At 28.5% G+C, this 22,207-nt stretch overlaps 1 protein-coding gene across 1 annotated transcript; it reads right to left on the bottom strand.

The window, feature by feature from the left end:
* Positions 1-708: 708 nt before the first annotated feature.
* Positions 709-17,362, bottom strand: LOC139425936 (uncharacterized). The gene is made up of 3 exons (XM_087161773.1): positions 17,043-17,362; positions 8,228-8,628; positions 709-3,372 (listed from the first exon to the last, which is right to left on the bottom strand). Exons 1-3 carry the CDS (start codon positions 17,205-17,207, stop codon positions 3,030-3,032), a joined length of 909 nt encoding a protein of 302 aa, XP_087017899.1. The 5' UTR covers positions 17,208-17,362; the 3' UTR covers positions 709-3,029.
* Positions 17,363-22,207: the final 4,845 nt, after the last annotated feature.

The raw sequence follows: 22,207 nt of genomic DNA, 5'->3' as shown, positions 1-22,207 counted from the left end.
CATAATTAGGATCTATGCAGTAATAAAAATTCTTTTTTTCTAACATTTAAAGTTCTTAATTTATAAACATTAAATCAATAAAATTCAAAAACATTTTCAAAAACTTTACATAATCATGATAAAATAACTAGTTTCTGAGAAATATTGCAGAGAAAATTAAGAAAATCATGCATTTTTTGCAATTTAGAATGACAATCGACACAATAAAGAAAAAATCTATTTTTAAAAGATAGAAAATTAAGCACTTTTTACAAACCTCGAATAAAAGCGTAAATAAAAAATAAGCATCTTTAAGCAATTTTTAAAAATGCTACGAACCCTGTTACCATTTCTTAGAAGCTTGCTTTTCATTCAGCTGTTAAAAATGTCAAAAAGAAAGGTTGTATGCGCAAAACAATAAGTTTAAATTATAAAATTATCTTTGAAAAAATGCTGCAATATGTAGTTAAAATAAGTAAACTGTAACAATTTATGTAAGATGTTTCATATTTTTAATTTTTTTTGTACTTACTAACCTTCAATTCAAATGTAACAAACAACCTGATTTAGCAATCCTTTTTCTGTTTCCCATTACCTTTGCTATACACGGGTCCTATAGTATGATAAATGCTCTTATCTAATCAACAAAAAAAACTTAAACAGAATCCCCCTAAACTTAATTTTGTTTTAAACCCATAAATTGAAACCAAATACTCAAAGATAGGCAAATACATAAAAAAAAAGATTTATAAACATTCACCATAAAAGTAAATATCTTGATGAATTTAACCACATGTTTACATAAGATATTTTTTTTCCTTCTAATAATTACACAAAAGTAAATTTTCAAAAAGAAATGTCACATTAGACCATTCTTTAAGTATACTATGAAAAAAAAATGTCAATAGATATTTATCACTTCCATACATAAAATTATCTTGACAATGTAATAGTTTTAAATAAAGTATTCATGGTAGCTTTTTCAGTCGAGTGACTTTTTAATACAAGTTAAACTAAGATAGACACCATTTCTGAGAAAAGCAAATCATTTTTGGAACTGAAAACATACTAAATATATAAATAAGATAAAATCAACAATTGAAAATACACAAGTATTTAAATATTTTCAGAAATATAACAATGATATATATAGTGCAGTGCAGTATAAATATAGAAGGATTTATTCAGTTTCCTCTTAGTACTATTAAATATAGGGTCAGGCTGCCCAATATCTAAATCAAAAATTTTGTAAACAAAGAATGTTAGAGAAAAGAAACAAACTGTATAGTTATTGTGAAACCTGCAAAAATTTTACACAGAAATTTCAGAATTTACTCAATTAGCTGTTATTTGGAATTTAGTTAATTCACTATTATTTGGAATTTAGTTAGTTAGCCGTTGATGAAAAGATATTCATTGATGACTACAATGATAAGTTCTAAAGTTGAAACATGAAAGGAGATACCCAGTACAGGGGTGCACAACTTTTGGCCTGCGGGTCACATGCGACCCGCCAACCCTGGATATGCGGCATGAGGTAGCAGACTGAACAAAATGAGAAAAAAAATCCTTTTTTAAAAAAAAAAAATTCAGAAATTTGTGATTTTACACTTAAGTTTTGATGTACCCAATCTCAATAAATGCAGTTCTTCAGTCGCTTTTTTTTCCCAATGGTTAGCGTTTTTCAAATGATCATAGTTTGATGGCTTAATTTTATGCAAACATATTGCAATGTTAACTGATAAAAAGAATTTAGTGCTTGGAACAATGATGTTTATATAACTGCTGCCTACAATTACAGTCTAAATACTTTGGTATGTGGCCCTTCATTGGTCAATCTGCTGTGTATGTGGCTCTTTCCTCAAAAAGGTTGTGCACCCCTAACCTAGAATTCTATTGAACACTATATGTTACTGGAACATCACAGGTTAGGTTACATTCATACGTCCCTCTCCCGTAGCAGCAGAAGGTTATATTACAGCTCTTATTTTCACAAACTCTGTACAGTTTTGATGAACTATGTAACTGATTTGCAAACTTCCTGTACAAAAATTTTACAGCTTTCATAATAAGCATGCTGTTTGTTTCATTCTTTACTCATCCTTTCTTTCTCAAGGTTGCCACTCAATTCTGGAAAAAAAATTCCCTGTGTTTTCCCTATAAATATTATGTACAATATATTAAGAAGAAACACAACAATTACAGCATTCTTGTGTCAGCTATATTGGGCTAACTATACTAATTTTAATTGAGGGAAAAACTTAAGAGGAAAAAAGGAACAGCTGAACATACTTAAATAATACTATAGTAAATGAAATAGTATAGTATTGTTGGAATATCATCCTTAAATATCCCATAGATTCAAAATTTCCTTTATTTTCCCAGTTCAGGGGTGATTGTGAGCCCAAGTCAAATTTCCGGAAAATTTCATGAGTAAAAAAAAAAGTTTAGATGGAAAAAAATTTAAACAAGGTTTTTTTCCTTTTTCTCAATCTTTCTTAGCTTACTTAAAATATATTTAAAATTTTACACATACTTATACCATTTACACATACCTATGATAACCTGGAGAAGTAATTGAAATTTACAAATGCCTTTCTTTCTTGGGTTCATGATTATAATAACTATTTACAGATAAAAAATTAATATTAATCTTGAGTATAAAGTATCTGCCACTCCCTTACAAACAAATAAAATAAAGTGTGTTTTTAAGTTCCACCTTTCAAAATTTGATTTCCGGAAACTTTTGTGATCAGTGATTTTTTGAAACGTCTGGACCTTTGATCTCCGAATCACAGTTAGCTTTTCGCTAACCGTGATCCGGAATTTTCCGGACCACAATCAGCCTTGGCAGTTTGTAAAGAAAAAATCCAAATTCCCCGCATTTTTCCTGTTATTTCAGGTGATTCTTAAATTCCCTGTATTTTCCAGGTTTTCCCTGTGGCAACCCTTTTTCTGCAATTTTTATGTGATTAAATCAGTAAGTACGCTGTTGAAAACCTAATATAATTACACTGCTTTTTTCCTTTGAATAAAATTACCATTTAGAATTAACGATGAGTTTGAACAACATACGCAAAAAAGAGGCACGAGAATGTTCCGAGCACTCCTAAAGATAATGTGGAGAAAAATTCTGGATATTTAGAATATAGCACCCAGCACATGCCTAAAATAACGGTAACAGCTGGCACGAGCAGGCGCCCCACATCCAAATCTGCGCTTTGACTAGTGGTTTGGTTGCTTTGGACCGTTTGTGCTGGAAGAACTTGGACGTGCACCACAGAGTTGTTGAGAATGCGACAATTTTCGATAGTCATGGTGTCCTGAAGCAAGCGACCAGCGAAAATCAATCTCACAATTTTGTTTTCTCTAATAGTGTCTCTGAAATGATTCCTAAAAAAATAGATTTCAATCAATCACACAATATATAACATCACACTATGATTTATAAATTAAATAAAAAAACAATTTTTTTTAAAAAAATTTATCTTTTTGTAAGCAATTGTTGTACTCAATCTTTTTCAAAATCAAACATCTAAATTCAAAAATTATTTTGCTACCAGAATAAAAAAATAACATACTATTTTTTTATGATTAAGTTTTAAGATACCATTTATATTAAAAAGCTTTAGGTAATAATGTTTTTCTTCATTCTCAATGGCAGAATTTTTATTTATAAAATTAATTCCCTGCAAAAGAACATCTTCAATGATTGGATTATCGTGAATTTCTTATATTTTCCTTAAAAAAATTTACTTCTTCACTTTAAAAACTAAAGTTGGTTTGTTAAATTTTATTAATGTAATTATAATTGAAGTATTGTTAAAAATAAATCTTAACAATACATTCCAACAATATTGAAGCATTAAAAATTGTTTAATAGAATATGCATAGATCAGTAAGATGGGATGAACATCTAAATGGATAAAAAGTGATATTTTATCCATTTGATAATATCCAAGTGATAATTTATCATTTTATCCAAAAAGTGATGATTTATCCATTAAGTTCTTCTTAATGGATAAAAAGATATAATTAAGTACTGAAAAACAAGAGAACAAAAAAAAAATTCTAATTAGTTAGCTTAATAACATTTGAGAATAAGTAGTATTGTTTTAAAACTAGAGATTGGCAGAGTTACAAATAATGTAATGTAATTTATAGGTACGAGATACTAAGTAATTACGCTAATTAAAACTTTCTAATGCAATAATATATTTATAAAAAAATTTAAAACTATAGGCATTAAAAAGTTTCAAATGTACTAATTTACTTTGTACATTAACTTATTTGTACTAATTTTATTTAATTTACTTCGTAAATGATTAAAATAATCATTTGATTTACATCAATGATTTTTTTCATTTTTAAATTAGTTGATTTGAATCAATGAATCTTATTCAATGATGAGAGTTTTCGTATTAACTTAATAAAACAATGAGTTGAATTTTTGCTTGGTTCTTTCCTTTTCTGTATTTTCTTGTACAACACTTCCTTCCTTCATTTTTATTACTTTGTTCCAGGGGTCGTGATTTTTTTTACTTTTTTTAAAAAAATTAAAAAAATCAGATTTTTTTTTATTTTATTCAAATACACTGCAAGAACTTTAATTTATGATTAAAAAAACTCTATAAATGTTTAATCAAAATTAAATTAATACTAAAACTATATTATAACAATATTTTAGAAGCTCTAACCTAAATAATTAACTAAAATAATTTTTCTTTATAATACATAGCTTTGAATGCATAGCAAGCATTTTGAAACAAATGCATGATTAAAATTTAAAAACTAGATGAAATAAAGAATTTAAAGAATACTTCAGGGGTCTGTCTAGGTTTTTCTGAGAGGTACCTATTTCATACTTTTTCTTAACTTGCTGAATGAAGTTAAATATTATTAAAAAAAGTATCTTTAAGCTTACTTTTCTCAAGAAATCATTCTTCAAAAATATCATTAATCAATGCTTTAATGTCAATTTGAAAAAAAAAGGAACTATTTTACCATAATTTTTCTTACTTTAAAATAATATGAAATGCTTCATTAGTTTTTTTCCAAACCATACGATTACCTTATGGAAAGGTTTTCATAAGGTATTTTCAAAATTTTAAGTAATATTAAAAACAAATGAATAAAAATATGAAATAAGCTTCATTAAAAAAAAATGATATTTTAATTTGAACTTTCAAAGGCAACCTCAGTTGTCTAGAAATTCCTTCTCAAAAGAATATAAATTCACAACCTCGTGAGATTTCAAAATTTGGTAATCGAAAATCTTTCACTTTTATCTCATTAATTAAAAAAAATCTAAAAAAGTAATAAGATTTTCTAAAATGGCATTTCAAAAAGGCTGTATTTTTTTTGCACCACCTGACAATGATTTTTTATTTCTTAAAAATCATTGTTATTGTTTACCATTGACATGATTAAATTTAAATAAAGGAAGCCTGAAATAAACTAGGAATGTTCATAATTCAGTCTCAAATTACATTAGGAGAATAAAACAAAACGTCAACGCAAGAATTGGAATTATATATTGTTTTTTTTTGTCATATTTTTCAACATTACATACTTAAGCTGACTCTGTCCTACTTTTTTTGTTGATCAGAGTTGTAATAAGACAAATTTTTAGTGAACATTTTATTTTATTAAATAAGCAGGATTATTAAAGAGTAAAAAAAAAACTACTTTCCTTATGTAGTTAACTTTAACTAATTTTTTTTAAAAATGAAGTGCTTATAAACCATTTTTAAAATGCATGCAGTCATTTCTAAACTATTGATTGATTGATTGAATGTAGGGTTTAATGGCACAAAGTCCAGACCAGGGCATGCTGTGCCAAACAATACAGGATAACAGTTTAAAAGCCAAGGTCAAAGTGCAAACAACACTTACATTGTACAATTATTATTCATAAAATGGTAGAAGTAAGTATATCAAGTCAGATAAAAGGTATACATAAAGACAGATAAAAAGGTGTGAATACAATATGAAATACAATGTGTAAAATGAAAAGAAGGTGATAGGAATAAAATTGTAGATGCATTAAAACATTTATATATTGTTAAAAATACCAACAACATGTAAAAATGCTAGGATGATGAATGTCATTCAATAAATCTTGTATGCACAAAATTGAACTCCCAAAAAAGATAAAACGTTGACAGTTAAAACATGGGCAAATTATTGAAATGTGGTGAATTGCATTTCTAAACTACTTTTAGAACATAAATTTTGCTATTGGATTTAATCAACATTCATGTTCAAAATTAAAAAAAGGTGAATATTTAAATAAAAAATTCTAATAAATGGTTCAGAATAATAATAAATCAGTCAATTTTTTTACAATCTTTCTTTCAACCTTCAACTTTTTAGTCCTAACACTATCTTCCTTTACTAAACTATAAAAGTATATGCACAGAATGGTTATGACTAGTGCATTTTATTTATTTATTTATTTATTTTTTTTTTTTGTATTGTGTACTCACTTTACAACTTACACTTACTCAAAAAGTATTACTACTTTTCAAGAAGTTTTGCATTACACTACAAACCATGAAAAAAAAGTAGTGTAGTGACTACAGTGGTTTCATTATCGGTAGAGCGTTAATTATTGCTATTGTAGCTAATTATGCACAAATGCAACCTTTCTTTCAATCTGAGAGATTAGCAGAAAAAACATTGCAGGGCTGCCACTGATATCAGTAGAAAAAATTCCATGTGTTTTCCCTGCATATATTATACTCCATATATTAAGATGAAATACACATTCACTGCGCTCTTGTGCACTATATTAGGATAAATATGCTAGTTATAGTTGCTGATAAAACTTAGGGAAATAAGAAACAGCTCAACATAAAACAAATAATGCTATTATAAATTAAATAATATAATATAGCTAAACTATCATCTTTAAATATCCTATAGATTATGCTTTAAGAGGTCTGCATTTTTTAAAAGACGAAAATAGAGGCATGATGGCTCAGGGGATAGAGCATTCATTTTCCAATGAGGTGAACCGGGTTCAAATCCCAGCGATGGCTGGTCGATATGAATTCTGAATCCGGCTTGCACCGAACCACAGTGCTGACATGAAATATCCTCAGTGGTAGCCTGATTATGGGTTAGAGTCTCCTTGCTGTCAGGCTAACCGTGGGAGGTTTTCCTCTCCATGTAACGCAAATGCAGGTCAGTTCTGTCAAAAAGCCCTCCATGAAGGCAAATTCAGGGTATCTGCTACATTTTAGATTTTCAAATTCATGACTTTTCATGACTAATTCCAAGAATTTTTCATGACTTACATCCATTGAAATGATAATTATAACCAAAACTGTTATACTCTGCATCTTCATATTTATAGATTTTAAATTTAAAAAACAGAGTAAAGAAAGAGTTAAGCAATAAAATAGGTGGGAAAAAAAAGCAAAGTTTTTTTTTAGTTGTTTTTTCTGCAGAACTATATTCTTTCTTGTTCATCAGGAAGGAAAGAAATACTCCTTATTTGTCTGTTCTCATTTCGAAATAAAAAAAATTCACCAATGATGATTGGCTTGCTTTGGCTAGAAATTTAAATTGATAAAAAAAAATAGTAATAATAAAAGTTCTTAAATCGCAGAAGTTTAAAAGATAATTCGTTTTAGAAATGTTTTGTTTTTCATTTTTTGAAAGAACACCATAATTTTTAATGAACATGATAAAGACATTTTATATTCTAATAAAATATGACTGTGAGAAGTGATTTTGTTAGGAATTCAGATATTTGGAACAGGATGAAATTGAGGGGGGAGAGGGATTCCATTTTAAAAATTAGATTTTTTGGTGACCTAAATCCATGACTTTCCATGATTTTTTTTTACAAAAATAGTAAAAATCATGACATTTTATGACAAATTTTGTTCAATACTGAAATTCATGACTTTACCGGCATGCGGATACCATGCAAATTACTCCCAATACTTGATCGAGGAGTTCCCCTGTCTTCTGGTTTGGGTTCAAAATTACAAGGCTAGGGAGTTGAACATTAATAGTCGTATACCCAAAAAATTGGGTTGGCTGTTCGACGACGGTTATAAAATAAAAAATGACCAAAAAAATAACAAAATTTCCAGCTTTTTCCCAGGTTGTAAGGAAAAATTCACAATTCCCTGACGTTTTAGATGATTTTTTAAATTCCTTGTTTTTTTCCCTGCAGAGTGGCAACCCTGCATTGTAAGTAATTAAACTGAAATTATGCAGAAGCAAATCTTACTTTTTGAAATCCCCAATTTTTGTGCAGGGATTTGTAGTAACTATCCTCTCGGTATCATTTAAGTATTTTAGACGTACATTGATGTCTCCAATACCAGGTGCTTCTTCTGGCACTTCAGGAATATCTAATGGAGGTTCTGGAGTAGCTTCTTCTGGTGGAGGAACGGCAGCACTCCCATCTGCGTCAGTTCTTAAATCTTCACTTGTGTCTCCTACAGAACTTCCATCTGCTTCTGTTCTCGTTTCCTCTACAGTTGTTTCTACATTTACATTATCACTACCATTAATTTCCTCAGAAGCTTCTTCTATAATAAAACTATTTGTTTGAAGAGTACTAGCTGGAGGTCTGCGGCGCCGGTGTCTTGAAGAGTCTGAATTTGGAGTAACTAACAGTTCAGAAGTCTATGGCAGAAAAGAAAACAAAACTATTTATTTTTGATGTTTTTGCCTTATTAAACTTAATTTTAAATGAAATTAAAAAAGGAGATGAATGTAAAAAAAAAATTGTTTTAATTTAAAACTAATTAATATGGATTATGCAATTAATATAAATTACAAAATGATGGAATTTCCTCGATAATAAAAACATTTATGTCAAGAGTACTAGCTGGAGGTCCATTATGCCGGTGTCCTAAAGAGTCTGAATTTGGAGTAACTAACAGTTCAGAAGTCTATGGCAGAAAAGAAAACAAAACTATTTATTTTTGATGTTTTCGCCCTATCAGTTAAACATAATCTAAAATAGAATTAAAAAAAGGAGATGAATGTAAAAAAATATATATATGTTTTAATATTAAATTTAAAATAAAGACAGAATGATTTGAACTAAAATTTAGTTAGCTTATAAATGAAATTAATGAAAGAAGTCATTATTATAAATCATGGAGTCTAGAGTATCTTATGGAGACCCAGCTTAATGTAAAATTCCCCCCACAATGTGATTCGTCAGAATTTTATGGATAGCGGATGCAAAACTGCCGATAGGTGGCATCTCAATCCCCAGGTGTTGGAATTTTTCACTTGTTGTTAATACACGTGCATGTTATTACTGCACGTGTTAATTATAAATTTATTGTTTAATCGCTTATATTAATATTGTTTTTTAGCAGCATCCTAGTATCAGCTTGTTTAAGTCCCTAAATGTAAGTTTTTAATTATGATTTCGTTTGTTTGACTTTTATGCTATTAAACTTTTACTTATTTTATGCTTTCAATAACATCGTAAGGATATTCTCTTCTAGAATGGTTTTTTAAACATCAATGTAAATAAATTTTGTTTTAAATCTTCCAATTTGATCCAAAAGTGTATTCTTTCCTTCTTATCTATTTAATTTGTTTATCAGTTGGTGATTTCTAAACAATTAGAGATTATAAAAAGTAATTCTAAATACTTGCAGATTTTTATTAGAACATGTAGTTAACAGATTGAAAGTTATGAAACACATTGTTAAAAATAGAATAATTTTACACATTAATTTGAATTATAAGGAACATTCATTTATATGGATTTGTATGGCTTTCACTTAATAATAAATGAACTGAATCAGACAAACATATTGTGATATCATTTATTTATTAATTATGGTAAAGGATCTAAGGTTTTGGATTTTCCTTATGTTATGGTAAAATTTATTGTTATAGTTGCTAATTGTAATATAGAATACTGTTAACTCTATCTCTTATTATTTCATCTATTTTATTAAAAAATATTTTGTAAATATCAACACACTTCATGTATATTGTTTATACACCAAAAAGTTACATGAGATTATCTAAGAATTTATTGTGTTGAATGTTTACATAATTTATATTTTATTGAGGGAGGTCACTATATTTAATCAACTCAATTATTGTTGTAGAATTTATTGCCCTTTGAATGTTTGATTGTTTTTATTTTCTAAGCAGAAAAAAATATTATATCGTTGAGGATGAAGATTGTTTTTGATAATTTCTATTTTGAAATTTTTGTACTTATCTGCTTTATAATTAAATGCAGTAATTCAGATGAGTCTGTTTAATATTTTAAGAAAGTGTTCACATAAGTTTTGATACAAAATTAAAGTGTGATATCACTATTTAGAATAATTTGATCATAATTTTTTTAAGCAAGTTTTTTTGTATTACTTAAGTAAATGACATTTATTTTAATTAATTCTGTATTATTTATGAAATGAAGATTCTAATTTACGATGAGGAATCAGATATAGTTCTGTTGCGTGCTAATAAAGTGTATGTTAAACGAATAATTGTTCATTAATATGTGATAATGTTATCCATTCAAGAATACTACATTAGAGTTTCTGTTGTTGTAGAAGAGATTATTACGATTTTTAGAAATTAAAGATATAGTTAATGTTCTATATATTTTAATGAAATATCTGTGTGTAACAATATTTACTTCATATTATCATTCTTTCATCAAAGTAATATTATTATCAACTCATATCAGATATAATTTTACTTGTTTGAATGACAAAGTATTTGTTTGCCATTGTATGACTTCTTTGCCAGTATTTAGAAATTAAATAATTTTTTAATCACATATTAATGTTAATTTCTTTTAATGTACCTATCGAAAGGCCCATTATCAAGTTACATTACCTGGCGGGGTAAGCTTCATGTTAGTTTAATTTTGGGCCATGTAATGATATGTCAATCGTTAAGATATAATATGAATGTTTCTTGTCAAAATGTGTTTTTTCGAGGTACTTATATTTTGTTAATTGATTTATCCTTGATCCCAAAATTGAAAATAGTTGCCAGGTTTTTTTCTGCACCCTGTAATCCATTTCATTGATTTATGTAATTTATTTATTGGATTTATTAACCTGCTGCTCTCCAGTATTTCCCAAATTTAATACAATTCATGTATTCTTCTTCTGTGATAACAGAAAGAATGTGTTATTTCATATTTTTGTGTGTTTATTAATTTTAATTTATGGCTAATGGTCTCTAAACATGAAAAAGAAATTGTAATGTAATCTGTTAAAAAAAAATTTTCTGGCATTTGCTTGGACATTTTACATTTCATGTTTATTTTGCCCTTCATAAATTTCTTGTTTAACACATTTACTGGTTTTAATTTATACCTACTCTTAAGATGAAGTAGAGATTGTAATATGGTGTATAAATTTTCTTCTGGCATAAGTAATTTATTTATTATTATTATTTTTTGGCTTTTATAAATTTTATGCTTGAAGTATTAATCAATTTCCGTTTCCAGCTGGTGGTCTTTACAGATGATTTCTTTTCTGGCTTTTGCCAGGAACTTTTTTTTCTTCATTTTCTTACATGTCATGTTTGACTTATTAATTAATTCTTTAAAGATATATTTCAGAAATTAAATCAATATAGTTGTTTATTTTTATAGCTAGTGCTTCCTAAACGTGAAGAATAAATTGTAATAGGATATATTAACCTGCAGTTTTCTTTGCTTCTTTAGATTTTTCTGACATTGCCCTGAAATTTAAATATTTTCTATTTTTTGCCATTCCATTCATAGATTTCATGTTTGAAGTATTAATTATTTTTATAGCTAGTGATCTCTAAAGATGAAGAAATTATAGTGTGGTGAATTATTTGAAATTACTCTAAATGTTTTGGATCCTAGAGCTTTTTTTCCTCATGAATAATGTGTGAAGTATCATCCTTTGAATCATCAAAAAATGTATTGCTAAATAATTGACTCCATTGAAGCTGATGTTTAGTGAAACTATGCAGCTCTTTGGGGTCAGTCATATTTGGCCAAGAGTTAATGAAGCAGAAGCAAGAGTGTTCTTCCGATGATAATTGCCACGGTATGACTTTTTTTATCTATTAATATGTAGTTATCCAGCATATTAGTCCAAATTTAAAGATTGATATTTCTTTTTTTTTTTTTAATTATTGTTAAAGGTATTTAATTGTTTCAGTCATGTTTTCCTAAACTTTTTATGCTTGCCTTTTTATTATACAGAAATTTATTATTATTTTTTTGACAAAGTAGTTTATTAAAAGTTGTTAAAGTTTCTAAAATTAACTATTTGAACAGAGGCAGAGTTTCCTAAAAAAATTGCATCAAAGGGCAATAAAAGCATAATTTTTATTTAAAAAGTATTAAGGGAAAAACAATTTTAATACAGTTCCTTCAAAGTTTAACATTCAATTAATTAAAATCAATAGCTATCCAATTGAATTTATAATTAATTTTTATTTTACGTTTAATTAATTTTAGAACTACTAAAATAGCATTTAACTTTGTGAATTTGTTTTAGAAAAATGTAAAAAAAAAAAGGAAATAATGTCTGAAAGATAACTTCTCTTTTACCAAAAAACTAAATTAATAAATGTTTGCTTTTGCATGATGTATGCCCTGAGAAAATTCTATAACATCACTATAAAACAAAGTCTCAAAGCTAAAATCCAAGCAATATTTAATAATAATTTTGACTAGTCTGAAATAATAAAAATGAAATTGGCACATGATTTTATAGGTTCGTTTCAAAAAATTTCAATAAAATAATCATCAAAAAATGTATCTCAAAAAAATATATTGGCCTGCTTAATCTTATGTAAATTCTTTGAAATCACTGAAAAATCAATCAAATCAATTACGTAAAAAAGAAAATCAACAGATTCTTTAATTATTATTTAAATGAAACGGACTATTTCTTTAAACGTTTTTACAGTACTTAAAATTAGTAATCATCCCCTGATGAGGAGAGGGACGGAGACTTTTCTTCCCCCTCACCCAGAACTTGTTTTTGCCAGAGCTTTTACTCTGGCCGTCAGGCGGAGCTCTGTAGCTAGGTACAAAGTTTGTTTGGGAGGGTGAAAAAGATCTGCTTCCGTTTTTTAAGCGCGAGCTGGATATCCTACCGCTTTAGAATCCATGTTATAAATTCTAACACATTAACACCTCATGAATTACACAGCGCCTTTTAGAGATCAGCAAATATTTCTCATAACTAGCAGAGATTTGGGCTTCTATGGGCTTCTTTTCTCTCTGACATGAAAAATAAAAAAATTGAGTTTTTAACTCTTGAGACATTAATGTCATATCTCCTTATGGCTTTTTTTTTTCTCTCCATCGGATGCATCTTTCTGATCAACTTTCTTACCTGAAAAAGACTAAAGATAATGCTTAAAACTCCAAAATTAAGTTATTCTTCACAGTAATTACTTTTTGAAACAGTTACTGGATTTGTGTTGATTCATTGATTCTTTGAAAAAGACTTACTGTGACTCGTTTTTTTCTTCTTTTTTTTGGACAATAGGAATTTTCAAATGTGTTATCTTTTTTTAATACATCCTTTTAAAAAAAAAATCTTATTTTTCATATGTTATTATTAAGACATGCAAAATTCAAATAACTTATTTGATTATCTACTGTTGGTTGGGTCATTTTATTGATTAATTTTTCAATAGTTATTGCAACTGATTTCTAATATCTTTATTACAACGCACGAGTCTGCAATCATACATTTGAGGAGTAACTTTTCAACATGTCCATTCCCCAGATTAGGAAAGAGAGGGGATAAAACAGAAAAATAGTATACCAAAAGAATTATAGAAAAACTAAGCTCAACTATTTATTAGTGTTTATAACAAAAGGAGAAAACAAAAATACTTTTGAGCTAACTTGATACAGATATTTGGTTTTAATTTGTTAAATTATTATTATTATATTAACAATCGTATTTTTTTCGTAATCATAAAACATTTATTTTTTATGTATATCTTTGAAGCAGAGATTTTTATTAATTAAATATAACTCAATTAATTGTTAGTTAATTTTAACAATAATTTTTTAACTTTTTGTAAAAAAGAACCAAGAAATTCTAAAGATCCATAGTTCCCAAAGTTTAGCAGAATCGCTGTGTTGACAAACAAAAAAGAAACTACAAAAAAAAAACAGAAGTGTGTTTACCAGATCCAGTGGAGGGGGATCAAAAAATACTTTATGCAACATTTTGCTTTTATTCATTTAACTTTTTTTTTCTTGTTTCACAGGAATTTTTCCATTTATGTAAGTTAGGGGTACACAACCAGTGGCCCATGGGAGCTTCTGAATGAAAAGAATTATTTATTTTTTTCAAATAAAAAAGTATTGTTGTTGTTGTTGTAGTCAATTTACATCACACTAGAGCTGCACGATGGGCTATTGGCGATGGTCTGGGAAACACCCCTGAGGATGATCCAAAGACATGCCATCACAATTTTGATCCTCTGCAGAGGGGATGGCACCCCCGCTTCGGTAGCCCGACGACCTGCACGTGAAGTCGAGCACTTTACGGTAGAACAGTTTAATGAGGACCAATACCGCACACCCTCGGTCCCTAAGCAGACTGATCCAGCAGACCGTAGCCAGTGATGCTTGACTTCGGTGATCTGCTGGGAACCGTATCTTAATGATCAGTCACACTGCGGGACCAAATAAAAAACTAGATGCATCGAAAAGTGATTACTCAAATGTGAAATTCAAAATTTTCAAATAAAAAACTAGAAATCACTTTTTGATGTGCTTTATATGGGTGGATTATATTGTAATTCTGAATAATTATTTCTCTCTTTTTTCAAAAGGCAGCTATTGCTATGCTTTTTCATGTGATTTTAAAAATCCCACATTTTTACTTCGATATTATTATGACACGCAGGTTTCAAATTGCATATTTAAATAACCACTTTTTGACACGCTTTCTTTTTGCCAATATCATCACAATTCTAAGTTATTTTTTTATAATCTTTTCTGCAGTTTTTGTGATGCACGAGGTTTTAAAAATTTCGATTTTCATTATGACACGTGAATTTTAAATTGAGCATTTAAATAACTTCTTATTGTTGAGATTTATTTCTGCTGATTTCATTGTTAATATACGCATTTTTTCTTCAATTATAGTGAGCTTTCGCACATGATTGTGACATTTCCAGTACTTTAACTATGATGTTATTATGACACGTTAGCTTCTAATCAAGCACTGAAATAATCTCTTTTTGATACTATTTATTTCTGCATATTTTTTTTTAAAAAAAATATTAATATTACTTTTTAAATAAAAAAAGTTTAGTCATTACTGAAAAGTAATCAGAAATTAGCTGTATTGCTGGTGTGGGAATAAAAATAATAGGAAGAAAAAAAACTTAAATAGCTATGTTTAGGATAATAAAGATAATAAAATATTACGATACTAAGAAATATTTAAGATTAAAAAAACTGGCAAACAGCTATTGAAAAAAAATATAGCAATACATACTCCTAATTTTTACAACAAATCTCTAATGCTAAAAATAATATTTTCCAGAAAGAAAATTATCCGTAAAACATTAACAAAAGATAATGCCGGATAGAAACACTTTTTAAAATGCAGCGCTATCATAAAAACACCGATAAAAAACAAAGATTAGGTATATACACAAGGGTCTGTCCAAACATTTTGTGAAAGGTCCTGTTTTTTTAAAATTGTGAAAAAAATTAGTCGTAATTTGAGAATATAAAATAAACGCTAAAAATCTTAATTTAACTTTTTCCCAGTGCCATATTTTAAAAAAAAGTGACCATAAAAGAAAAACGTTCATTAGAAATGCTCTTTAAAAAGGGCCTTTAAAATAGATAATAAAAATGGCGTAATATAAATGCCAATAAAAAGATAAGGTAAAAACGGAAATAAAAAACGCTCTGTTAACATTAGTTAAACAATTTTAGCTAAAACAGAAAAACAAACAAAATATAAATAAATTCTAAATTTTTAAAATATAGATTGGAAAAAAAAGTTTACTTGCCAGAATACAATTAAAAAAAAAACTCACAGTTCAGTATAAAGTAATCTAGATTCAGTTGTCCAAATTTTGCTTTTCTATGTGTTTTCCGAACAAGATATTAACAAGTTTTAAAACTTAACAAATATGTGTAAAAACTATTTCTAATAACTTATAGTATAAAATACAATATTAGATTATTCGGTGCTTTTCGGTTAGCCGAGCGCCAGCAAAAATTGCCAAATTGTTTAGTTTACAATTCATTAATATTTGTTTATAGTTGAACTTGTTTTACTAGCCATTAATAAATATTTGTCAATAGTAGAATGCTTTTGACTTTTGATTCCATTGACTGCTTTGTCATTCGGTTTGCTTGGCGACTTGGCTTACGTTTGGTTCACAATTGGCGACATTTGCGTCCGGCTAACGGAAAAGTACTGATTATTCCTTATTAAATTTCCTTTGAATTATAGTATAAATAATTTCCCAAATAATACTTTTCAGAATATTTAATTAACTGAATATTCTGCAAAAGGGCCAAATATTTGATGCATCCTTATTTTAAACCTGCGGAAATTTAAAAAAAGTCACGTGTAGAAATTTTCCTGGTAGTGGCTACACTTGAAATTTGTCCCCTTCAGCATTTTTTTTCTCTATTTTTTAACAAGTTTTTCACGGGTTTTAGTTCAGTTTCTTGTTCAATACTTTTCAATATAGCAATCAATCTATGTGGTTATACCTTTTTTATACCTGTCAGTTGAGTTGAAAGTAAGGAGTAAATAATACAAGATTTTAATCATGTATAGTGCACCATTCATAAACGATATTACATATTTTAGGTCACCTGATTATATCATATATTACTTATTTAACGTCGTATGATTGTGTTGGTAAAGAATAAACAGTATTTCGCGGTCTAAGACCATGATTATCTGTACTAGGCAAATCCCTAGAGAAAAACTCAATAAGCTAATCAATAGATTAGTAAAGTATCTGAATTTAATATGAACTACAATTTGTTAACAATAAAAAAAAATCACCGACAGTGTCAGAGAAGATAAATAAAATTTTAGAACTCCCACCTGTCTTTGTTCAGATGCTATATGTTCATATTCATATCGTCTAGGTACTGCTGTACCTGTTGAAGGCACCGAGCCAACAAGAGTTATTAGAGCTGCTACAGCAAAAACAAACACAATAATGAAGAATAAAACTACTTCATCACCAATTCCCTCGATGAAACTCATATTAAAAATATGGAGTTAGAATTATTGTTTTATTATTTAACATAGATACCAATTGGTTTAGTAACAATAATCAAAACAGCTGATTGAAAATAGTGCAAAAATTAAGTTTAAAAGAAAACATTTGATAAGAATAAATAAGAAAACGCTTTCAACTACTTATTTTTGCTTTGAATAAAACTCAACTTCTTGTTCATTTGTCTCTATTTTTGTAGGAATCGGTAAATAGTTTTTAACAATAGTTTCTACAGAATGGCAACATAACCGCGACAGCATCAAGCCTTGGACATTGTGATTGGCTGTAGAATATCACTCTTGGTTGCAAGAATTCGGAAAGTTATCGCGTTTATTGTGAATTAAAATAGAAATTCGAATAATTTTGTGCATGCACGTTTTGTTAAGAGGAGATTTGTGGATAAAAAATAAAAATTAAACGAAAGTGTTTTCGAATTTTTAGATAGTTAAAAATGTAACAATAAAAATTTATGCTTTCATTGTCATGTTTATTATATGTTTTTAAATTTTTATATGTTAAATTTTCTAATTTAAATTTTATTTGTTTTTATTATATCATTTTGATATTAAAAGTATGTTAGCAGGTGCTTTTAATTAATTTTAAATTATTCAGTTCAGTTCTCTAATAAAACCTTATCTGCAATATTTATATAATTTTCTCACGTTCTGCTGCAAAAAAAAGAAAATTTGGATATCAATTTAAATAATAGTTATGCTAAGAAAAGTCTAATCATCCTATGCAAATTTCCTAACCTTTGTACTTAATTATTAATTGTAATCGTAACATGTAAGATAATTCTGCATTGAAATTTAAATTGATGTTTAAATGTTTTAAATTATGTTTATTGGACATTGAATGTGTTCCTTCGAATAAAATATTATAAATGAATCTGTAAGCTGTGGTTTCAATAAAATGTGTTGAAAAGTTAGTAAACTACAGCAAGAGTTTGCTGTTAAAAAAATAGCTATCGATACAATTTTAATATGGTTTTCAATTGTTATTTATTTATTTGGAAATAAGGAAAAGTAATAATATATTTATGAATCTAAGCGCATTAAGATAAACAATAACATTGAAATGGTAAAAATTTATTGAAAATAACAATGACATTGAAAATGAGAAAAATTCATGTTACAGAAAATTTATTTTCAAATCGTTGAATATTCTCTTTAATGAGGATAGAATAGATTTTTGATTACAGATTATTTACTGTTGAGTTTTAATAGTTACGTCAAATGTGCGTCAAGTTGCATGTATAAAAAGGGGTTTAATTTTTTTTTTTGACGGCAAGTGAACTCTAACCCACAATCCGTCTACCGTTGAGGATACGTCAACACTGTGTTAGGTGCGAGCTGGGTGCGGAATTCGCACCGGTCAGCCATCACTGGAATTGTGGAATTCGAACCAATTTCCCCTCACTGGGAGGCGGGCGCCTTAGCCACCACGGTTCCGGAGCTCGAGGTTGAGTCATATAAGTCATGTAAGAGGCTGTTGTGCTCGTGAAGAGGAAAATTTCTAATCGCCAGTACTCACTGCTGATGATTTTCATATCCTGGAACCTTATACGTCTTCATTTAAAAAAGTTTAAGCTGTTACATTAACGCTAGTTTCGTGTACAAAATGACTAAATAATGAAATTGTGACCGAGCTTACTTTTAATCGTTCTCATTTTTCTGCAGACTCATTTTTCTGCTATTTACCAAAAGTTCTTCCGGAGAGTATGTATAGCACCAACGAGAGTATGTATTTCACCATATCTCAAAAACTTTTAAAGTTATTTAAAATATTTTTGAGCTCAGTTATAAAATTCTTTTATCTAAAGAGAATTCTGTGCAAGATATAACTTAGAGGGAATATTTACAGAAAAAATTGAATTGTAGGATAGAATTTTTTTAAAAATTTAACTTTTTACTAATTGACCGATTTCACTGGACTTTATTTTGATATTAAAAATAGCATTCTTTGAAATGATGTAAAAGTATTGTCTACCAAGCAATTCAAAATTTCTCCGACCATTATCAAATTAAAAACTAATGAACATTTATTAAAATATATATTTTGCGTGGATAAACGAAATTTATAATTACAAACAAAAATATTTCAATTTGCTTAAAAAGTACTCAAGACAGTAAAATGCACAAAAAGTAAAATTAATCTATTTTAATGGGCCGAACTACAAATACGGGTTTTGATATGTTTCTTTTTTAAAATTAATTTTGTCAATTTATGCCGTTCAGTCTTGTCCACGATTTCGTTGCGTTCTTCAGTACCGAGTTATTATTTTAATAATCCTGTTAGAAGGGCGAATATTCAGCTAATTTAAAATAAAAAGATGTTGGATTACAGTTATAAAAATTAATGCGTTAAAAATATGCTAACTAACGCTTTCCGTTTCCTGAAACTCTGGCTTTTCTTAATGTAAAGAGCTAGATGCTGTTCAATACTTATCAGTATTTAGTCAAATGACTTCTACTAACGTACTATTGGACGTATTTTCTAAATTTAAGAAGTTTTTAATTAATTATAGTAGCATTAAATTCTAACTTGAGATTCATTTAAACTGAAATAGTTGTAGTGATATAGTAGTAATAGCTTGTATATAGAATGAATTAAGAACCTTGGATATATATACTATAAAATAGCAGCTTTCTCTTGATATGCATCTTCAATAAATGATAAATAATTGAGATACATTTTCTTTTGATTATCTTTATTTTTTCTTTTTATTTCTTTATTTTTTAGTGGTAAGTAAGAGTACAACATATGTAAAAAGTATAAAATGGGAAGGAAAAAAAAAGAATTAATCAAGTTGGATCTGATAATTTGAAGTATGTAATTTCTTTTCGTTCTTAAGCAATAGACAAAGAGTATTGGTAGCGAGCTTGATTTTATGATGGTGCTTGCAGGTGCAATCATATAAGGTCAATGGCCACTACTAAAGGCAACATCCTGAAAAAAGGAACAAACAAAAGTCTTCTTTATAACTATTGTCTACTTAGTCAGCTGTGAAATAGAAGCATTTTTCTCGATTGAAAAACAGAAATCATGATACCTTAAAATTCTGCAGTGGGTCAGAATTCACTGCCAGAAAATAAAGAGCTTAATTATTTTTATGAATTTAAAAAAATATACACTTATATTTAATATATATTGCAAAATCAATGCCTGAAATGTTACCTTCTAGCAGCTCAGAGACATTCTTCAAAGTAAATGAGAATCGGCATAAACCATTGCAGAAACAACATGTCCTGGTAAACATATCTCACAGAAAAGCTTCAAGCAGACAATGCTGTGAGACTATTCCCCGGGACAAATATGAATCATCAGAAGAAGAAGAACAAACTGCAATGTGAATACTAACTGAATTTTTAGATTAAAAATAAGCCATATTAAATTAATACAGAACAATTCCGTATATAATCAGGCAAAAGCTTGAAAAGAACAAGTTGCTTCAAATTAATATTGCAATCAAGATACCTTGTTAAGAGTTCAACTAATGGTTAAGTATATGTTATGGCTAAGTATGGTTAGTTAAAAGCACAACTCCTCAAATTGTAAATCTATATACATTAGTTTGAATCAATTTGAATTACAGAGTGAAGGAGAGGCATTTAACACAGAAATATACATTTTAAGAGAACATTTTTAAATACCAGGAATGTGTTATAAGTACACGACATACAAGAGAAAAAATACATGAATTATTAAATATGGCACATTCATCGTTTTCAGGACATACTTGCGACACCTTCAAAGTGGTCTCACCACTCTTTTGGGCGGAGATACCAATCCAACTCATACTTGGGAATTTGATGCACCCGTCACTTAAAAATCAAAACATAAAAAAGAACTTGAAAAGAATGTTAATATCTGAAAGCATGTTGACGCAGTTAGCGGAACGTTGGCGCCCACGTCCACAATTAGACAATTTGTCTGCTTTACTAGTCTGCCAATCAGCTCCCATCCTTAACAAAATAAAAAATTGGCCCACCTCCTCTTGTCATGAAGTTGAACTATAGTTCAACTTCACGATAAAAAGATTGTTCGTGAAGAAATTCTAAAAAACTTCATGGCTAAAAGACTGAGTTGATAGAATTATAAATTTATCAACTCAATCTTTTAGTATTCGGTGGTGTTCACTAAAATATTAGTTCTTATGGGTTTTACAAATAGGAATTTTTGAATAACATAGTTGCTGTCTAGTAATAAAAAAAAAGAAAAAAGTAAAGACTGAAGGAAGATAGATCTTATTGTTACAATTGTAAGTTATGTCTAAGTTTAACTAAGTTACTGGGTTACATTGAGAGTTAAATTGCTAAAATTAAATAAGTTATTTCGATGTTAGGTTTGTTGCTCGATTTCTTCGGTTCAATTCTTTTTGCAGGTCTCAATTTAGTCAGGTTACTTACGTCTGAAAAAAAGGGGAAGAAGTGTCTGATTAATCTTATTTAATATTTCTATTGCAGCATCCATCAGGGTTTATACATAAAGACTGAATGCATTAAGAACAAGACAATCATAGGACATTCCATCACAACATTTAATAGCCAGTCACAGCACAGATTTTTTTAAATTTTTTATTTTATTTCTTTACATGACATAAATGACCTCACGGGCAACTACTCGGTTGGTAGGTGCACTGTCTACCCTAGAGACTAGTCCTCGAACAGTGGTGCGGTTTTCAGCCACGTTGGCTCCTTAATGGCGAACCAGTCCATGGCTGATCGTGGGATGAGCATGTTTGTGTTATCTCCACGCTGACTTTTAATGGTGAGCCAGTGTATGTTGATGTGTTTGTGTATTGTTCACGTTTCATTGTGTTGCTCCTGGTTTTTTAGTATCTACTTATTTATATTTTATTGACATCACCAGTTTTTAAATAAATATTATTTTTTAAATCTTTTTGAAGAATAAAATCCTAATAATTCTTAAACTTATTAATATCCAGATCAAACATTAAATCAGTTTTATTTAGGATGCAATAAAC

Source organism: Parasteatoda tepidariorum, chromosome 4 (assembly GCF_982258835.1).
Source record: "Parasteatoda tepidariorum strain Cologne lab strain chromosome 4, Ptep-v5.0, whole genome shotgun sequence".
Classification (NCBI taxonomy): domain Eukaryota; kingdom Metazoa; phylum Arthropoda; class Arachnida; order Araneae; family Theridiidae; genus Parasteatoda; species Parasteatoda tepidariorum.
This window is presented reverse-complemented; position numbering and strand designations above follow the sequence as displayed.

Excerpts from the sequence above, each read along its gene's own strand:
- LOC139425936 (XM_087161773.1), bottom strand. The coding sequence starts at position 17,207 with ATGAGTTTCATCGAGGGAATTGGTGATGAAGTAGTTTTATTCTTCATT. Across the intron at positions 8,629-17,042 it reads TAGCATCTGAACAAAGACAG|ACTTCTGAACTGTTAGTTAC; the intron begins GTGGGAGTTCTA and ends TTTCTGCCATAG. Across the intron at positions 3,373-8,227 it reads AAAATTGGGGATTTCAAAAA|GAATCATTTCAGAGACACTA; the intron begins GTAAGATTTGCT and ends CTATTTTTTTAG.